We start from the raw sequence: 20,460 nt of genomic DNA on the forward strand, positions 1-20,460 counted from the left end.
AAGACAAACTAAAAGAAAAACCCACAACAACTTAGGATAGGGAGTTAAAAGATGGAGCCAAACAAACAGGGGAAACACCAAAACACAAACAGGTTGAGCTCGAAATTCCACCACAGATGAGGTGAAGTGTAGCTCTTCCCAACATCTCTCAAGCTCCACTGGAGCACTGGGCCAGCCACACCTAAATAGCACCTGGGTCAACACAGGTCAAACACCTTCCCAGTAATGAGTTGGCAACCAGCACACGTGTAACACACACGGACTGACGAGGTGACACCAATCAGTGCACCCTACGTGTTAACAAGCTATACGTGCTAAAGTCCATCCTCAAAACATAAATGGAAAACCAAAGCCAGTAACAGAGGACGGATGATTTTTACGCGTTACACTTTTCAGCACTCGGCGGTCCCGTGTGAGCTTATGTGGCCTACCACTTCTCTGGTGAGGCGTTGTTGCAACTAGACGTTTCCACTTCACAATAACAGCCCTTACAGTTGCATGGGGCAGCTCTAGTAGGGCAGAAATTTTACTAACTGACTTGTTGGAAAGGTGGCATCCTATGACGGTGCCACGTTGAAAGTCACCGAGCTCTTCAGAAAGGCAATTCTTCAGCCAAGGTTTGTCTATGGAGATTGCATGGCAGTGTGCTCGATTTTATACACCTGTCAGCAACTGAAATAGCTGAATCCACTAATTTGAAGTTGTGTCCACATACTTTTGTATATATAGTGACATGTAAATAGGAGTAATAGCAGGAGAAATAAATAGATACTAATGATAATGGCAATCAATAATCAATTAACAGCAGCATAGTGATAGTAATACATCTAATCAATAATAATTTTAGCAGCAGTGTAGTTGTGAGGTTGTGTGTGTGCCATTGGGTATAAGTGTATGGCGTCAATAATGAGTGTGTAAGTGAGCATGTGGTGCCTGGAGAAGTGGGTATACTCAAATTTTGCCAAAATGTTTCCAAACGGCCCTCCAAGCTAAGGAAAGGCGCCCTGTGTGATAGAATCTATGAGAAACAGTGACACTCTGAATGACCTAAAAGAATAAAATCCCAAATTGGTCTTTCACATTCAGGCTACCTAAGTTTTACTATGCAGTAGGCTAATAGTAGGGCTACAAATATTTTCAGGTTTTCGTCCAAAACAATGCTTAATCCACATCAGGAGACCACTTTTGAGGTCTGGAAAAATCTAAGAAATTTAGGTTTTTGAGAGTAGTTACCCTTTAATTCAAGTGTGCAGGCTGCTAGCACTATTGTCTGATTAACAGTGTTTGTTGCACATGAGATGGAGTTTACATTGGAATGGGCACTGGATTGACACCAATGCTCATGATATCATTCTGACAGGTAGGTATATACCTAACAGGTAGCTATATATACACTTAGCTATTTAACATTTAATAGAGAAGGTTTTTGGGAAAGCATTTCCGTCTACTTAAAGACGGTTAAGCCTATAATTAGTGTTGCTATATTTTTCCTGTTCCTTAATCCTTCATTGTTTGAGGCATGTCTTACCTTGCTTCAAAGTAGCCTATTGACAAATTCACACCTTTTGTGTGGACAATTATTTTTTATAAAGACTAACTCTTATGCATTCTCCTGTTCTATCGGTTTTCTTTCAGCTTTCTTTCATTGTCTAGCAGCCGAAGGCTTTATCCTAATCATATTAGCAACCCATGATAGTTGTTGCATCTTTAAATCCCCCCCTTTTTCGAACTGATATTTCCATCTCTGTCCACCAAACCGCTTCCATGTGCGGTGTGCATTTTAGAAGAGTGTTTACCCGCAAATGGCATGTTGCAACATTCACACATAGGCCTACTGCCGTGTGTATTCTGCTGTGCCTAAAATGTGAAGAAATAATAGTTGATCTGCATTTTAATATAAACATTCCAATCTGTTCCATCAGCCCTATTAATTGATACGGCATATACCTCCAAAGCACTACTTTGATAAGTATCAATCGGGATTAAGAAGAGAGTATAAGCAATGTCCACCACACCACTGTGTGTGTAAGTAAGACAGTGAAGGTGTATATGTCTGAGTGGGTGGAGTCCTGTGGATGGGCATAGAGTCAGTGTGGGTAGTCTGTGGGAGAGGGAGAGCAGTAGTTGTTAGCCATTTAACAGTCTTATAGCCAGGGGATAGAAGCTGTATAGGAGTCTGTTGGTCTGAGCCTTGATGCACTGGTACCGCCTGCTGGACAGCAGCATGGCTGTAGTCTTTTGCAATTTTTCTGTCCCTTCTCAGACACTGCCTGGCATGTACATCCTGGATTGACTGAGAGCTCACCCAGAGTAATGTGCTGGGCCGTCCATAACATCACCCTCTGTAGGGCCTTTTGTTCAAGGGCGGTGCAGTTGCCATGCCAGACGGTGATACAGCCAGTCAGGATGCTCTCAATGCTGCAGCTATAAGTTCCTAAGGATCTGAGGGGCTATGCCAAACCATGCCTACTTCACAACTGTTGTGGTGTGAGAGGACCATGTTAAGTCCTTAGTGATGTGGACACCAAGGAACTTGAATCTCTGGACCGTCTCCACTATGGCCCAATCGATGTGGATGGGGGTGTGCACCCGCCCTTGTTTTCTGTAGTCAGCTCCTTGGTCTTGCTGAAGTTGAGGGAGAGACTGTAGACTGTCTCATAGTCAGTCGTTGTTGAGGTTGAAGAGGGCAGTGTGGAGTGGAATAGAGAATGCGTCATCTGTGGATCTGTTGGGGAGGTATGCAAATTGGAGTGGGTCGAATATGTTTGGGAGGATGGAATTGATGTGTGCGATGACCAGCCTTTCAAAGCACTTCATTATTACAGGTCGGTAGTAATCGTAGCAGGATGCCTTAGAGTTTTTTGGGAACAGGAATGATGGTGTGTGTGTGTGTGTGTGTGTCTGCATGCATGTGTACCTGATCCAGGCAAAGGGGCTCCACCACCACCAGGGCTGAGTCCTCTGAAAGGGGCTGGGGTCATGGCTGAGGGGAAGGGGATGCTGAGACTACTACCACTGTGGGGGCTGGATAATCCACTGAGAGAGGGGGAGCGGGACCCAGCCAGCCCTGGTACCCTCTTCTCAGGCAGCACGGGTGGCAATCCTGTCAGTCCACCCTCTCCAAGCCCCAGGCCTAGATCCAGGCCCCCCAGCCCCTCCACAGCTTCCAACAGGCTGTCCTCCAGACCAAGATGTCCATTCCCCAGCAGCAGAGAGACTATATCCCCCTGGCTTTGGGCATCCTGGTTCCTCTCACCCCGGCTCTGGCCCCCAGACCCCTCCAGGTCCCTCTGGGCCCCCAGGGGAGATCTGTGTGCATTGAGGAGGCTGAGGGGAGAAAGAGAGGAAGAGGAAGGGGGGAGGAATGGGGAGGACAGGGACATAGGAGTCCTGTCCAGCCACACTGGAGGTGGGGTTTGGCTGAGGAGAGAGAGAGAGAAGGGGATGATCAAGTACAAGCACAAATGTGTAAGGACAGCAGCTGGGAGATGAGAAGCAAGTACTGGGAGTGAAAATTGAATGCATAAACAGACATGAAACAAACAACGACAGCGTCTGAACAAGGGACAACAATAATGCTGACACGGGGAACAAACTGAGGAACAGACAGATATAGAAGGGGCAATCAACTAAGTGACCAGGTGAGTCCAATGAAGCGCTGATAAGCGCAATGATGTTGACAGGTGTGCGTAATGATGGGCAGCCTGGCATCCTCGAGCGCCAGAGAGGGGGAGCGGGAGCAGGCGTGACAAAATGTAGCTACGGTTAACACACACACACAAAAACATTGCAGTGTGAAAGAAAGACAGTACCTGTTTGTGTGTGGGAGGGTGCTCCTTGACGATACAGAGTGCATGGATCCGAACATTCTCTGACAGGTGGCGGGAGTGAAGGACACTTCCGAGCAGAAAAGCTCTTCATTTGACGAGGCTGGAGTTTGGTTCATACTACTGTCCAGGAAACTTCGGGAATCTGCAAGAAAATAAAAACAACAGCATCCCTTTAAGACTGTGGCATGGCTTCCCCTTTAACATTACAGATAGGTGCATACGTGTCTACTAGAGAGCTCATCTCTTATCTTTGAGACGCTGAATAGATGCCCATGCTAAAACATGCTTTGGATCAAATGCGCCCTCTATCCAACTCTATGGTGCATACAGTGCAATATGTGACTGGAGGTTTGTATGAAGGTTATCCTTTAACATAATCTGTTCAGTTCCCCACTTCCAAAATACGTTTGCTTCTAATTTATTTTACTGTAGCAAGTCTCAGATGAACAGTCCCTGAGATATTTTCTTACACAATGCTCTTTGTGAGTTCTCACCAAATCCTGTGTATTGGCTCTGTACTCCAGCCATATGTTCTGTCGAGAGACAGAGAGAGCAACAGACATGCTCAGCATGAGTTCCTGATTTATCTGGTTTTTGTTTTTAAAATGAGATGAACATCTCCAATCTAAAAATAAATCAAGACAAGACATGATGAACAACTATTCATTCGGAATATATATTTTCTTTAACTTTGCGCCTCAAATGAAGTAGTTTTTACTCTCCTTAACTAGCTACACAACACAAACCTAGCAAGTGCAGCTAACACAACTACATCAAACGACCAAACTGAGTCAATAAAACAAAAAGCAGCATGGACTCTAACTTTAAACATCTATTTTTTTGTGTGTGTAAAGATTTTTCACTATTTAAGATTTTTTTAAAGCTAAATTAGAGTAAGCCAGCAACATAAGCAGACAAACAAAAATGGTTGCCATGGCAATGGTGCAGCAGAACAGGGCAGCAACAGCAGCAGAGCCCACAGGCACCATGTGTTCCCTCAGCGCTGAGTCCATTCTCTACCCTCCAGAGACCAACAAATGACACAAGGAAAGCTTTAACAGAAACTACTAAAGGGGAGGCAAGAAACCCTTTTCACAGACCTGTACAAAAACGGTGATGTGAGTAATTTCATCTCTCTCACTGACCAGCCAAATGTATGGCGCTCAGCAGTCTGCTCTCACTATGGGTGAAAGTAAAAGAGACCGACAACCCTGACAGCACCATGATAACAAGCAAGGTAACCTATTTCATTTAAAGACTGAACATTTGATGTCATTCTCCAAAGATCCTACAAACAAGCCCCTTCAGGCAGGAGAAGCAGTGTGAGTAATGAAGAAAAAATGTAGCCATCATAAAGACCTCCTTGTATCCACTACAGCCCCCTCCTGCCCTCCCCACCTCAGCCCCCTCCCACTCTCCCCACCTCTCTTTCTCTCTTGAGCTCTCTTTATTCCTTCTCTGAAATTCTTTCATCCCTCTCTCTTTCCCTCTTCTCCATTGACTTTATGTTGAGGAATTTAGGCTGAATTAAACCCTCTCTTGTCATCTCTAGTATTATATTACTTACACACACACACCCTGGTCAAAAGTAGTGCACTATATAGGGAATAGGATGGCATTTGGGATGCAAACTTTCTATATGTTAATGGTGACCTTACCCTACATCTTCAATGTAAACTAAAAGCTGGTGCCAATCTGGCCTGGGGAGGTGAGAGAATGCATGTACAGTTGAAGTCGGAAGTTTACATACACCTTAGCCAAACACATTTAAACTCAGTTTCACAATTCCTGACATTTAATCCAAGTAAAAATTACCTGTCGTAGGTCAGTTACGATCACCACTTTATTTTAAGAATGTGAAATGTCAGAATAATAGCAGAGAGAATGATTAATTTCAGCTTTTATTTCTTTCATCACATTCCCAGTGGGTCAGAAGTTTAGATACACTCAATTAGTATTTGGTAGCATTGCCTTTAAAATGGTTTAACTTGGGTCAAACGTTTCAGTTAGCCTTCCACAAGCTTTCCACAATAAGTTGGAAGAATTGTCCCATTCCTCCTGACAGAGCTAGTGTAACTGAGTCAGGTTTGTAGGCCTCCTTGCTCGCACATGCTTATTTCAGTTCTGCCCACAATGTTTCTATGGTATTGAGGTCAGGGCTTTGTGATGGCCACTCCAATACCTTGACTTTGTTGTCCTTAGGCCATTTTGTTACAACTTTGGAAGTATGCTTGGGGTCATTGTCCGTTTGGAAGACCCATTGGCGACCAAGCTTTAACTTCCTGGCTGATGTCTTGAGATGTTCCTTCAATATATCCACAATTTTCCTCCTCATGATGCCATCCATTTTGTGAAGTGCACCAGTCCCTCCTGTAGCAAAGCACCCCCCACAGCATGATGCTGCTACCCCTGCGCTTCACAGTTGGGGTGGTGATCTTAAGCTTGCAAGCCTCCCCCTTTTCCTCCAAACATAACAATGGTCATTATGGCCAAACAGTTCTATTTTTGTTTCATCAGACCAGAGGGCATTTCTCCAAAAAGTACGATCTTTGTCCCCATGTGCAGTTGCAAACCGTAGTCCGGCTTTTTTATGGTGGTTTTGGAGCAGTGGCTTCTTCCTTGCTGAGTGGCCTTTCAAGTTATGTCGATATAGGACTCGTTTTACTGTGGATATAGATACTTTTGTACCCGTTTCTCCAGCATCTTCACAAGGTCCTTTGCTGCTGTTCTGAGACTGATTTGCACTTTTCGCAACAAAGTACATTCATCTCTAGGAGACAGAACCGCTCTTTACTGAGCGGTTTGACGGCTGCGTGGTCCCATGGTGTTTATACTTGTGTACTATTGTTTGTACAGATGAACGTGGTACATTCAGGCATTTGAAAATTGCTCCCAAGGATGAACCAGACTTGGCTGATTTCTTTTGATTTTCCCATGATGTCAAGCAAAGATGCACTGAGTTTGAAGGTATTTCTTGAAATACATCCACAGGTACACCTCCAATTGACTCAAATTATGTCAATTAGCCTATCAGAAGCTTCTAAAGCCATGATATAATTGCTGGAAAAAATACTTGTGGCAAGAAATTTGTGAAGTGGTTGAAAAACAACTTTTAAGGACTACAACCTAAGTGTATGTAAACTTCCGACTTGTATGCCGATGGGTGCGTGTATATGTGTGCGTCCCACGTATTCCTAGGATGGTTAACATGTTAAAGGAGAACTCCTTTCGAGATAAGCAAAACTGTTGATACAACCTAATATCACATCCATCCATCTCTCTACCTTTATCCCCTCTTTCTGTCTGGACTATTGGGGAAGGAACCACTGCCGCTACCACACTGTCCAACCAAATTGCATTAGTTAAGGAACAAATTGAAGTGAAAAGGAATTACAAACAACTCTTGGAGGACGGTGGAAGTCGATAAAAGTGCTTCTTTATTGTTAAATGTAAGAGCAACACGTTTCGGCCCTTAGACTTGTGTAGACCGTTGACCCCGTGCTGATCCCTCTGAGATTGAAGAGGATCAGTCACAGGCCTTAAACTTTAGAGGTTAATGGTCAACAGTCAAGAGGAGCTGATTTCACTGCCATTCTCGAATTACAGCAATTACACGTTCCATGATGCAGTCACAGACACACACGAGGACACACACAAACAACCACACACACAAACACAGGCACATACACTAGATCTGGGCGGCAATGTTTTTTTTTAATGCTGGTCTGCCTTTAATGACTCGATCTCGGTCTTCAAAATTTGAATCTGATCCATTTGCATCTGCATCAGATGAGCGGAATGGTACCACCCTGAGCCCCATCGATTACAGTGGTCTTTGATAGAAATGGTAGATCAATTAAGAATTAAAAGTGACTCATCTCAGCTCTGGCTCATTTTAAAGTCCTCTCGTGGTTACGGTCCTAACCCTAGAACAGGTAGCGCCATAGAAAGAAGCTGGCTTGATGAAAACGATGTCCATTTCGTCTGTCCTTTCTTTTTTTTAGATAAACAGCTCGTTTTTGAACGGTAACTGTGTTAAGGGTGGAGTTTGTGGTGGGGTGAGTACTGGACAGGTGTGACTTTCAGCTTACAATAGGCCGTAAGTATACAGCATATCGCCGATTGTCTTCACTTTGATTATGCTGCTAATCAGGCTAAAAGTGTTTGAAAACCTGTTTTCAAAATGCCACCAGCTTTCCATCACTACTGTAAGTAAGTAAAAACACAGCATATTTTTTATATCTTATTTACATTCTTTATTGTAACCACAATGTTCCAAATAATTTGTATCTACCTTTCAAATTATGTTTAGAGTTTGGGATTTATAAATGTGTGCTTTTCATTTATTTTTGACTGACGCTTTTAGTGAGAGGTCTAATGCTTTAATATTTAATAATATCTGTCCTCCGAATTAATACCAAAGAGACATTTTTCACGCCATTATTAGTTGCATTGTTTTAGTTTGAACATGCAAACTGGCACTAACAACGGGAACGTTTCCCCAGTCAGCGCCATTATTAGTGCAATGCCCCTTAAAGTGTTGCTCTGTGCTACCCCGTGGGGCGGTGTAGCACCCCCCCCCCCTTCCTCCTCCTCCATTCCCCATGGGCTAGGTCCATTTTCTGTGCTCGGCTCTGCCTTGCCCTCATGTCTTGAACCTCGTGCACCCACCACTATTTCAGTGGATACAGCTGGAGAACTGCAAAGGAAATCCCATTGTGCGCCACATGGGAGCCATGACCAGTATGACCAATATATATTGTCCTGCTAATAACAGGGTTAAAAAATATGTCTGTGAGAATATCCAAGGGGCGTTTATATAATTCTAAATTAATAATAATAATAATAATAAATGATAATAATAATAGCATTGTTTAAAAAATAACAATATATTTTGGAGAATATTTTGTTTTCAAATAACGTAAAATGAGCGAGAAAAGGCCATCTCCCAGTTGAGGCTGGCACAGGTATTGAACCAGAATCTGTAGTGACACAGTTTGCACTGTGATGCAGTGTCTTAGACCGCTGCGCCACTGGGGCGCTGCACAATTTGACTGGTTGGGAGTAGGCTACAGTACTACAGTAAGAGCAAAAATAATCCTAACATTTCCACACTCTAAGCGTAGTCTAAGTTTCTCTTAGAATAAAAACCTTAGTGTCGCCCATTCATTGTCAGTTAGACACACAGTAGCGCCTTGGGACCCAAAAGCATAATTAGTGCTCTAACTCCCCCTTGCGCTGGTCTGGAGCAGTGAAGTAGTGACACAGGGTACCGTACTAAACCACAAACTACCTCTAAGTGCCACAGCACAATCACAAAACATTTAGTGGAGCGACCACTTTTTCTTTGCTGTTAAAGACAAACTAGGACCTCTGACTTTATCAGAAACTTTCCCATACTGGTATAAAAAGTTATATTGATAACACCAACCAACCTCTTTAGACCTTGGGGAGTTTATTTATTTAATGCATTATACTGCCATTGTACTATGGTAACGCACAAATAATAAAGATGGTACCATATGATCATTTTTGGTACCATTTGGCATGATTGTACTTTAACATGGTAGAATGTATAATGCAGGTTGAAGCAATGGTATTTCCATGATCCACATCTATACCATGGTAAAATGAGACAATACCATGGTATGATTTAGGTGCATGGCAGTACCATCATACTTCAAAGCTTGGTACATTTCCATGATTCAGACTATACCACTGTATAAGTGAAAGTACCCTAGTAGTACCATGGTATAAATGTAATTATAAACTGTGTTTCGAGCCCTATATGCTGGTTGGCTGACAGCCGTGGTATACCACTGATATGACAAAACATTTATTTTTACTGCTCTAATTATGTTGGTAACCAGTTTATAATAGCAATAAGACACCTGTATATGGCCAATATACCATGGCTAATGTCACGCCCTGACCATAGTTTGATTTGTATGTTTATAGGTTTTGTTTGGTCAGGGTGTGATCTGAGTGGGCATTCTATGTTGGATGTCTAGTTTGTCTGTTTCTGTGTTTGGCCTGATATGGTTCTCAATCAGAGGCAGGTGTTAGTCGTTGTCTCTGATTGGGAACCATATTTAGGTAGCCTGTTTTGTCATTGTGGGTGATTGTCTGTTAGTTGCTTTGGTCCGCTTCTTACGACGATCGTGACAGCTAAGGGCTGTATCCAGCAATGCGTAAATACAGCCCTTAGACGGGGTATATTGGTTATATACAGTACCACACTCCCTCGTGTCTTATTGCTTAATTATAAACTGGATGGTTCCAGCCCAGAATACTGATTGACTGACAGCCGTGGTATATGAGACCGTATACCACGGGTATGACAAAAAATGTGTTTTTACTGCTCTAGTTTCTAATAGCAATAAGGCACCTCAGGGTTTGTGGTACATGGCCAATACACCACGGCTAATGGCTGTATCCAGGCACTCCGCGATGTGTCGTGCCTAAGAACAGCCCTTAGCCATGGTATATTGGCCATAGGCCAACCTCCCTCGGGCCTTATTGCTTAAGTAACATAGTAGTACCATGGTACATTTTGTAAGGGCTGTGTCACTCTCTCACACTCACAGTAACCCACACACACACACACACCGCACAGCACGTGCTAGAGCGTCACCTCGCTCTACCTCTACCTCACGCTTTATCAGCTACAGTTAATAAAGTAGCTTAAAAAATTAAGTAGCGGTTCCAAATGTTTGGTATACTCAGCGTATGTTCTTGGCAACAAATAAATATCTGGTGGCACACTGCTGAGACATTAATGAGCTCCAGACCAAATGGTTGAATGTTCAAATCCCGAGAGCATTTATGCACACTCAATCAAGTACCCCCTGAGCACTGCTACTTTTTCGTTGGGGTTGTCAGATAATCGTACAATTATTGACTTAATTCTGAGCCACGTTTAGCAGTGCATAAATGTATTCTTGCCAATAAATACATTTGACGTGTGAAACCACTTGTTTTTGGAACACTTCACATGACATTTCAGAATTGAAAAACGTGTATTTGGAACACTTCACATGACATTTCAGAAGTGAAAAACGTGTATTTGGAACACTTCAAATGTGACATTTCACATGTGAAAACATTTGTGTTTTTGCTAAATGCTTCAGTCACTCGAAAGGCTATTTTACATGGGAATCAGAAGGATTGTTCGGGACCTTTAAAACCACAATTCCATTTTATTACTTTACATATAATGGTTTAGAACTGGGATCGTCACATGACATCCTGACGACTGTAAATCTGAGACAGTTTACCAACCAATGTCCTTCCAGTAATGCATTGTAAATTCAGCATGCTGCTGTCTTTAGGTGTTCAAGTAAGAAGCTGTAAATGTGTGTTATAGTAAAGGTCCTGAAACTCTACGGTAATTTACTGGCTACCCCAAAAATTACAGGATTTTTTTTACAATGTAGCTAGCCAGTTATTAGCTATCACCAGTATATAGATATAGCGCTGCCGTAATCCACTGAAAACTTCTGATGGCGCATGAAGCCGGAAGCATTTGAATTTGAAGCACGCGATATTGGTGAATGGGGGCTGAATGGCACCAAAAGATTGCTAAAGATTATGGTAAAAGTGTCCATAACTAGCAAAGGATTACGGTCAATGTAGTCACTTTCATCCTTGCTGAGAGTCAACAGGGAACCTCTGATCCTAGCCTGCTGGACAGACAAACGACCAATGTAGTAGTCAGAATAGATCACTATTTAATTACATGTATTTTTTTGTAGCAAACTTTAAAATAATTCACTGTGGGGATGGAAGTTTATCATAATAAACGTCCCAAAATATTGTCGTACATAGGCTTTCTAGGGCAGACCAGAGCTTTTTCCAGCAGAGCTTGTGACTTCAATCTCCAGACCAGACACTGGGGGCCTGCACCAAACCAGATGAAAGCGGAAACATTCAGGTATCTTTGCCTTAGATGAATAATGGAAACCACAAATTATATTTGCTGACACGGTGCAGTCAAATTTTGGAACAACTAGACTACCTAGCAATGTATAAATAAACCCCTCCCTTCCATGAACCCGCCCTCTGTGATATTGGTTACAAGGTGGTACTTATTTAAATTAGGTAAGATAAGATGTTACCATTGGTGTATTCAAATCAAGTTTTTTTTAGGGACTACTTAGTCCAGGACTAGTTTTAATCTCTGTCTGGGAAACTGACTTAGTATTTTCCTCTCCTTTTCTCTTCTCTTAGTATTTTACTCTCCTTTTTCCCCTGGCGTGTGTTCCTCCTCTCTCTCTGCTGTATGTCCCTGACAGTCTGACACACAGTGGACAAAGACTCCTCAGTTAGGACAGAACCATGTAGTACCACTTCTAGATGGCAACGAACCATGGGCATGATTCTTGCCAAACCCCAAACACACACACGCATGTATGTATACACATTCCTGCAAGCATACACACATATTCAGGCAAGCCTACATACACTAAAAAGCAAGCAAACATTCACACATACCTCTCTCTCTCCCTCTCTCAAACATACATTCACACTACGCAGGAACGAAAGGCACTAGCATCCACAAAACTCCCTATTGACCACAGGAATGTGCTCTCGCTCACTCCCCTACACACACTTAGCTGTCAGACTGGGCCTCTATTCACACAGACAGAGAGAGACCTCGCGCAGATCACACAGACAGAGACACAGAGAGATCTCGCACGCACACACACAGGTGTCATTATTCTCATCCTATCTGGAAGTTATTCATCAAAATTAATAGTGCACACTACTCCCATTAGCACCTCCTCCCCCATTGTTCCTCTCGGGACCTCTCAGGGGCTAGCTAGACTCTAAAGCATTCACCTGCACAGAAGACAAACTAGCAGGCTCGTCCCTTTAAATCAACTTCACCTATCCTCTTCTCTGTTGTGTTTTAAATCAGCTTCCCCTGTCCCCCTCTGTTTTATTTGGCCTGAAAGCTTTACCTACTCACTGGAATTTGAGAAACCAGAGAGAGTTATGGGCAGATTGAAGAGTAGAGTAGATAATAATACTAACGCAAACAGGAGAGAGTAACAGAGACAGAGAGACAGAGAGAGAGAAACAAACAGAGAGAGTGCGAGCGAGAGAGAGAGAGAGTAACAGAGAGAGAGAAACAGAGAGAGCGCGAGAGAGCGAGCGCGAGAGCGAGAGAGAGAGCAAGAGTAACAGAGAGCGAGAGAGAGCGAGAGAGAGAGTAACAGAGAGAGCGAGAGGGAGAGTAACAGAGAGAGCGAGAGGGAGAGTAACAGAGAGAGCGAGAGGGAGAGTAACAGAGAGAGCGAGAGGGAGAGTAACAGAGAGAGCGAGAGGGAGAGTAACAGAGAGAGCGAGAGGGAGAGTAACAGAGAGAGCGAGAGGGAGAGTAACAGAGAGAGCGAGAGGGAGAGTAACAGAGAGAGCGAGAGGGAGTGTAACAGAGAGAGCGAGAGGGAGAGTAACAGAGAGAGCGAGAGGGAGAGTAACAGAGAGAGCGAGAGGGAGAGTAACAGAGAGAGCGAGAGGGAGAGTAACAGAGAGAGCGAGAGGGAGAGTAACAGAGAGAGGGAGAGTAACAGAGAGAGGGAGAGTAACAGAGAGAGGGAGAGTAACAGAGAGAGGGAGAGTAACAGAGAGAGCGAGAGTAACAGAGAGAGCGAGAGTAACAGAGAGAGCGAGAGGGAGAGTAACAGAGAGAGCGAGAGGGAGAGTAACAGAGAGAGCGAGAAACAGAGAGAGCGAGAGGGAGAGTAACAGAGAGAGCGAGAGGGAGAGTAACAGAGAGAGCGAGAGGGAGAGTAACAGAGAGAGCGAGAGGGAGAGTAACAGAGAGAGCGAGAGGGAGAGTAACAGAGAGAGCGAGAGGGAGAGTAACAGAGAGAGCGAGAGGGAGAGTAACAGAGAGCGAGAGGGAGAGTAACAGAGAGAGCGAGAGGGAGAGTAACAGAGAGAGCGAGAGGGAGAGTAACAGAGAGAGCGAGAGAGAGCGAGAGAGAGAGTAACAGAGAGAGCGAGAGAGAGCGAGAGAGAGAGTAACAGAGAGAGCGAGAGAGAGAGTAACAGAGAGAGCGAGAGAGAGCGAGAGAGAGAGAGCAAGAGAGTAACAGAGAGAGCGAGCGAGAGAGAGAGTAACAGAGCGAGAGAGAGAGTAACAGAGCGCGAGAGGGAGAGTAACAGAGAGAGCGAGAGGGAGAGTAACAGAGAGAGCGATAGGGAGAGTAACAGAGAGTGCGAGAGGGAGAGTAACAGAGAGTGCGAGAGGGAGAGTAACAGAGAGAGCGAGAGGGAGAGTAACAGAGAGAGCGAGAGGGAGAGTAACAGAGAGAGCGAGAGGGAGAGTAACAGAGAGAGCGAGAGAGAGAGCGAGAGAGAGAGTAACAGAGAGCGAGAGAGAGAGTGAGAGAGAGAGCGAGAGAGAGCGAGAGTAACAGAGAGAGCGAGAGAGAGCGAGAGTAACAGAGAGAGCGAGAGAGAGAGAGAGTAACAGAGAGCGAGAGAGAGTAACAGAGAGAGAGCAAGAGAGTGAGAGTGGGAGAGTAACAGAGAGAGCGAGAGAGGGAGAGTAACAGAGAGAGCGAGAGAGAGCGAGAGCGAGAGTAACAGAGAGAGAGAGCGAGAGAGAGAGAGCAAGAGTAACAGAGAGAGAGAGCGAGAGAGAGAGAGAGAGCGAGAGAGAGTAACAGAGAGAGCGAGAGAGAGAGAGTAACAGAGAGAGCGAGAGGGAGAGTAACAGAGAGGAGCGAGAGGGAGAGTAACAGAGAGCGAGAGGGAGAGTAACAGAGAGCGAGAGGGAGAGTAACAGAGAGCGAGAGGGAGAGCGAGAGAGGGAGAGAGAGAGTGAGAGAGAGAGAGAGCGTGAGAGAGAGAGAGCGAGAGAGAGTGAGAGAGAGAGAGCGAGAGTAACAGAGAGAGCGAGAGAGAGTAACAGAGAGCGAGAGAGAGAGAGAGTAAGAGAGAGCGAGAGAGAGAGAGAGTAACAGAGAGCGAGAGAGAGCAAGAGAGTAACAGAGAGCGAGAGAGAGCGAGAGAGAGAGTAACAGAGAGTAACAGAGAGAGCGAGCGAGAGAGAGAGTAACAGAGAGCGAGAGAGAGTAACAGAGAGCGAGAGAGAGAGTAACAGAGAGCGAGAGTGGGAGAGTAACAGAGAGCGAGAGTGGGAGAGTAACAGAGAGCGAGAGTGGGAGAGTAACAGAGAGCGAGAGTGGGAGAGTAACAGAGAGAGCGAGAGAGGGAGAGTAACAGAGAGCAACAGAGAGAGAGCGAGAGAGAGGAGAGCAAGAGTAACAGAGAGAGAGAGTGAGAGAGAGAGAGCGAGAGAGAGCAACAGAGAGAGCGAGAGAGAGAGTAACAGAGAGCGAGCGAGAGAGTAACAGAGAGAGCAACAGAGAGAGCGCGAGAGAGAGAGCGCGAGAGAGAGAGCGCGAGAGAGAGAGCGCGAGAGAGAGAGCGCGAGAGAGAGAGCGCGAGAGAGAGAGCGCGAGAGAGAGAGCGCGAGAGAGCGCGCGAGAGAGAGAGCGCGAGAGAGCGCGAGAGAGAGAGCGCGAGAGAGAGAGCGCGAGAGAGAAAGAGAGAGCAAGAGTAACAGAGAGCGAGAGAGAGAGAGTAACAGAGAGAGCGAGAGCGAGAGAGAGAGCGAGAGAGAGAGCAAGAGAGTAACAGAGAGCGAGAGAGAGCGAGAGAGTAACAGAGAGAGCGAGCGAGAGAGTAACAGAGAGAGCGAGCGAGAGAGAGAGTAACAGAGAGAGCGAGAGGGAGAGTAACAGAGAGCGCGAGGGAGAGTAACAGAGAGCGCGAGAGGGAGAGTAACAGAGAGCGCGAGAGGGAGAGTAACAGAGAGAGCGAGAGGGAGAGTAACAGAGAGAGGGAGAGTAACAGAGAGAGGGAGAGTAACAGAGAGCGAGAGGGAGAGTAACAGAGAGAGCGAGAGAGGGAGAGTAACAGAGAGAGCGAGAGAGAGAGAGTAACAGAGAGAGCGAGAGAGAGAGCGAGAGCAACAGAGAGAGAGAGCGAGAGAGAGAGAGAGAGCAAGAGTAACAGAGAGAGAGAGTGAGAGAGAGAGAGAGCGAGAGAGAGCAACAGAGAGAGCGAGAGAGAGAGTAACAGAGAGAGCGAGAGAGAGAGTAACAGAGAGCGAGAGGGAGAGTAACAGAGAGAGCGAGAGAGAGAGTAACAGAGAGCGAGCGAGAGAGTAACAGAGAGAGCAACAGAGAGAGAGAGCGAGAGAGAGAGAGAGCGAGAGAGAGAGAGAGCAAGAGTAACAGAGAGAGCGAGAGAGAGAGAGCGAGAGAGAGCAACAGAGAGAGCGAGAGAGAGAGTAACAGAGAGAGCGAGAGAGAGAGTAACAGAGAGCGAGAGGGAGAGTAACAGAGAGAGCGAGAGGGAGAGTAACAGAGAGCGCGAGAGAGCGAGAGAGTGAGACAACCTTATCTTCCACACAAACCATCCCCTGGCATGGCACAGTGCTATATTAGCACACTACCCCTCTGTTACGAGAGGGGTGATTAACGAGGGGTGGAAACTCAGAATACTTGACAACGAGGACTCTGAGTTAAGTATATAAATATCTATAAGTCCGGAACAGTGATGGTACAGCGTAACCACAAACAGTTTCAGCTGGACTTTCACCTAATCAAAGAATTAGCTCAGCAGGAGAAACTCTCCCTTGATAAAGATACCCCCACCCCGAGAGGATCAGACCAGACCTCTTCATTATGTAACCCCACAGATGAGCAACCCCCAGCGGAGGGTCAACCTCCCAGCACAGATTACCACTCCCTCATTGAAATGAAGGACAAATTCACCCAGCTGGAGATAAGGCAGGTGGAGCTGGAACAGCAGGTGATTACACTTCAGTCAGCACAGACCCAGACAACAGTCCAGCACAACAACAGCCCCTTAACCAGACCCGGAGAGCTGGAGGTGGACAGAGACATATCTGCACTTTGGACAGTGGTGAGACGAATACAACAGGAGAAAGAGGAGCAGAACAGAGCACTAGAGGAGAGTATCAGACTGCTGGTGGAGGAGAGGTTGAGGGGGATGGAGGAGAGGGTGAGGGGGATGGAGGAGAAGTTGAGGGGGACGGCATGTGACAGAGAACAACCCACTAGAGAGGTGGCCACCCCCACAGAGAAGCCAGCAGAACAGCCCACCTCAGCACCCAACAAAAGTCTCGACACCACAGCAGAACAGTCCATACCAGACCCTGACCATAGAGTCGACACCACAGCACAACAGACAAATGAAGAACCCCAAGCCCAGAGGCTCTCACACCCTCTGAGCACCCCCCGTCAGCCACCCTGATAGCCCTTCTGTCAACCCCCCCACACCCACTGAGGACAAACACAAGACACAGATTGTACTACTTATGGACTCAAATGGGAAATATATAGAAGAAAAAATACTTTTTCCCAAACACAGTGTGTCTAAACTCTGGTGTCCAAACACCCAGCGTGCCCTAGACCTTCTGTCTGAGGCCAAACTAGGCTCACCCAGCCACATAATAATACACACAGGCACAAACGACCTGAGAGCACAGCAGGAAAGAGTGGCCACAGCACTGAAGGGAGTGATTGAAAAGGCTTCTTCTACTTTCCCCAACGCACAAGTGGTTATCTCCACCCTGCTACCACGAAAAGACTTCCACACCGCCACAATACAGCGGGTAAATCCAAGTATTTCCCGTGACTGTGCCTCAAAACCAAACGTTTTCCTGGCCCACCACTCCACCCTGGACTTGAACAGCCTCTATGACCAGGTCCACCTCTACAAGGCAGCAGTGCCCACCTTTGCCCGGACTCTAAAGGACATCGCTCTCAAACGCATCCCCAACACTCCACACAGGAGCAACAGATCAATAGACACCCCACCCAGACCAGCGAGACACCCTCCCAGATCTGCAGGACCTCCCCCTGGACCTACACATAGAGGACCCACGCCAAGAGGAATTACATCCAGACCACAGTACGCCCAGACACATCCACACCCCCACCCCAACCAATCAACACCCCCCCACGTCAACCATGCCCACACTCCATTTAGGCCCCCTCAGATCAGACCTATGCCACTCCTGCCCACCCCATGCACCCCACCCCCGCAAAGAGGGCCTCAACATGGAAGCCACACATACGCCCAGGTAGTGAGCGGGCAAACAGTCCCAACCCCCACTCTCACACTCGCCCAAGCCAATGGCATGTACCAGATGCTCAGCAGGCTCTGCTCACACTTACTGGCCTGAGGCTAAACCACGACCAACAACATTGGACACTCTATGGAACAAAAAGCCTTCACTATATTATCCTGGAATATCCAAGGCCTGAGGTCATCTGCCTTTGGCCTAAAGAGCAGAAACCCGGACTTCACCAAAGAAATCGGTAATACAGACATTGTCATCCTGCAAGAAACCTGGTATAGAGGAGATGGACCCACTGGTTGCCCTCTAGGTTACAGAGAGCTGGTAGTCCCATCCACCAAACTACCAGGTGTGAAACAGGGAAGGGACTCAGGGGGTATGCTAATTTGGTATAGAGCAGACCTAACTCACTCCATTAAATTAATCAAAACAGGAACATTCTACATTTGGCTAGAAATTCAAAAAGAAATTATCCTAACAGAGAAAAATGTCCTCCTGTGTGCTACCTATATCCCCCCACTAGAATCCCCATATTTTAATGAAGACAGCTTCTCCATCCTGGAGGGGGAAATCAATCATTTCCAGGCCCAGGGACATGTACTAGTCTGTGGTGACCTAAATGCCAGAACCGGACAAGAACCTGACACCCTCAGCACACAGGGGGACAAACACCTGCCTGGAGGTGACAGCATTCCCTCCCCCATATGCCCCCCTAGGCACAACTATGACAACATAACCAACAAAAACGGGTCACAACTCCTGCAGCTCTGTCGCACGCTGGGTATGTACATAGTCAACGGTAGGCTTCGAGGGGACTCCTATGGTAGGTACACCTATAGCTCATCTCTTGGCAGTAGTACTGTAGACTACTTGATCACTGACCTCAACCCAGAGTCTCTCAGAGCGTTCACAGTCAGCCCACTGACACCCCTATCAGACCACAGCAAAATCACAGTCTACTTAAACAGAGCAATACTCAATCATGAGGCATCAAAGCCAAAGGAACTGAGTAACATTAAGAAATGCTATAGATGGAAGGAATGCAGTTTGGAAACCTACCAAAAAACAATTAGGCAACAACAAATTCAATCCCTCTTAGACAATTTCCTGGGTAAAACGTTCCACTGTAATAGTGAAGGTGTAAACTTGGCAGTAGAAAATCTTAACAGTATATTTGACCTCTCAGCTTCCCTATCAAATCTAAAAATCTCAAATAGAAAACCGAAGAAAATTAACAATAATGACAAATGGTTTGATGAAGAATGCAAAAATCTAAGAAAGAAATTGAGAAACCTGTCCAACCAAAAACATAGAGACCCGGAAAACCTGAGTCTACGCCTTCACTATGGTGAATCACTAAAACAATACAGAAATACACTACGGAAAAAGAAGGAACAGCATGTCAGAAATCAGCTCAATGCAATTGAAGAATCCATAGACTCTAACCACTTCTGGGAAAATTGGAAAACACTAAACAAACAACAACACGAAGAATTATCTATCCAAAATGGAGATGTATGGGTAAACCACTTCTCCAATCTTTTTGGCTCTATAACAAAGAATAAAGAGCAAAAACATATACATGATCAAACACAGATCTTAGAATCAACTATTAAAGACTACCAGAACCCACTGGATTCTCCAATTACATTGAAAGAGTTACAGGACAAAATAAAACCCTCCAACGCAAAAAGGCCTGTGGTGTTGATGGTATCCTCAATGAAATGATCAAATATACAGACAACAAATTCCAATTGGCTATACTAAAACTCTTTAACATCATACTTAGCTCTGGCATCTTCCCCAATATTTGGAACCAAGGACTGATCACCCCAATCCACAAAAGTGGAGACAAATTTGACCCCAATAACTACCGTGGAATATGTGTCAACAGTAACCTCGGGAAAATCCTCTGCATTATTATTAACAGCAGACTCGTACATTTCCTCAATGAAAACAATGTACTGAGCAAATGTCAAATTGGCTTTTTACCAAATTACCGTACAACAGACCACGTATTCACCCTGCACACCCTAATTGACAATCAAACAAACCAAAACAAGGCAAAGTCTTCTCATGCTTTGTTGATTTCAAAAAAGCCTTCGACTCAATCTGGCATGAGGGTCTGCTATACAAACTGATGGAAAGCAGTGTTGGGGGTAAAACATACGACATTATAAAATCCATGTACACAAACAACAAGTGTGCGGTTAAAATTGGCAAAAAACACACACATATCTTCACACAGGGTCGTGGGGTTAGACAGGGATGCAGCTTAAGCCCCACCCTCTTCAACATATATATCAACGAATTGGCGAGGGCACTAGAAAAGTCTGCAGCACCCGGCCTCCCCCTGCTAGAATCCGAAGTCAAATGTCTGCTGTTTGCTGATGATCTGGTGCTTCTGTCACCAACCAAGGAGGGCCTACAGCAGCACCTAGATCTTATGCACAGATTCTGTCAGACCTGGGCCCTGACAGTAAATCTCAGTAAGACCAAAAT

General features: G+C 45.5%; 1 protein-coding gene across 1 annotated transcript in view; it reads right to left on the bottom strand.

Moving 5' to 3' along the window:
- LOC109897209 (tensin-3) overlaps positions 1-20,460 on the bottom strand; it is a 70,753-nt gene that overhangs the window by 10,980 nt on the left and 39,313 nt on the right. Inside the window, exons 6-7 of the mRNA XM_020491761.2 lie at positions 3,813-3,972; positions 2,918-3,420 (exon numbers count right to left, since the gene is read on the bottom strand). Of these exons, the coding sequence (XP_020347350.1) occupies positions 2,918-3,420; positions 3,813-3,972 (663 nt within the window). The remainder of the gene's footprint in view (positions 1-2,917; positions 3,421-3,812; positions 3,973-20,460) is intronic.

Source organism: Oncorhynchus kisutch, linkage group LG10 (genome assembly GCF_002021735.2).
Source record: "Oncorhynchus kisutch isolate 150728-3 linkage group LG10, Okis_V2, whole genome shotgun sequence".
Taxonomy (NCBI): domain Eukaryota; kingdom Metazoa; phylum Chordata; class Actinopteri; order Salmoniformes; family Salmonidae; genus Oncorhynchus; species Oncorhynchus kisutch.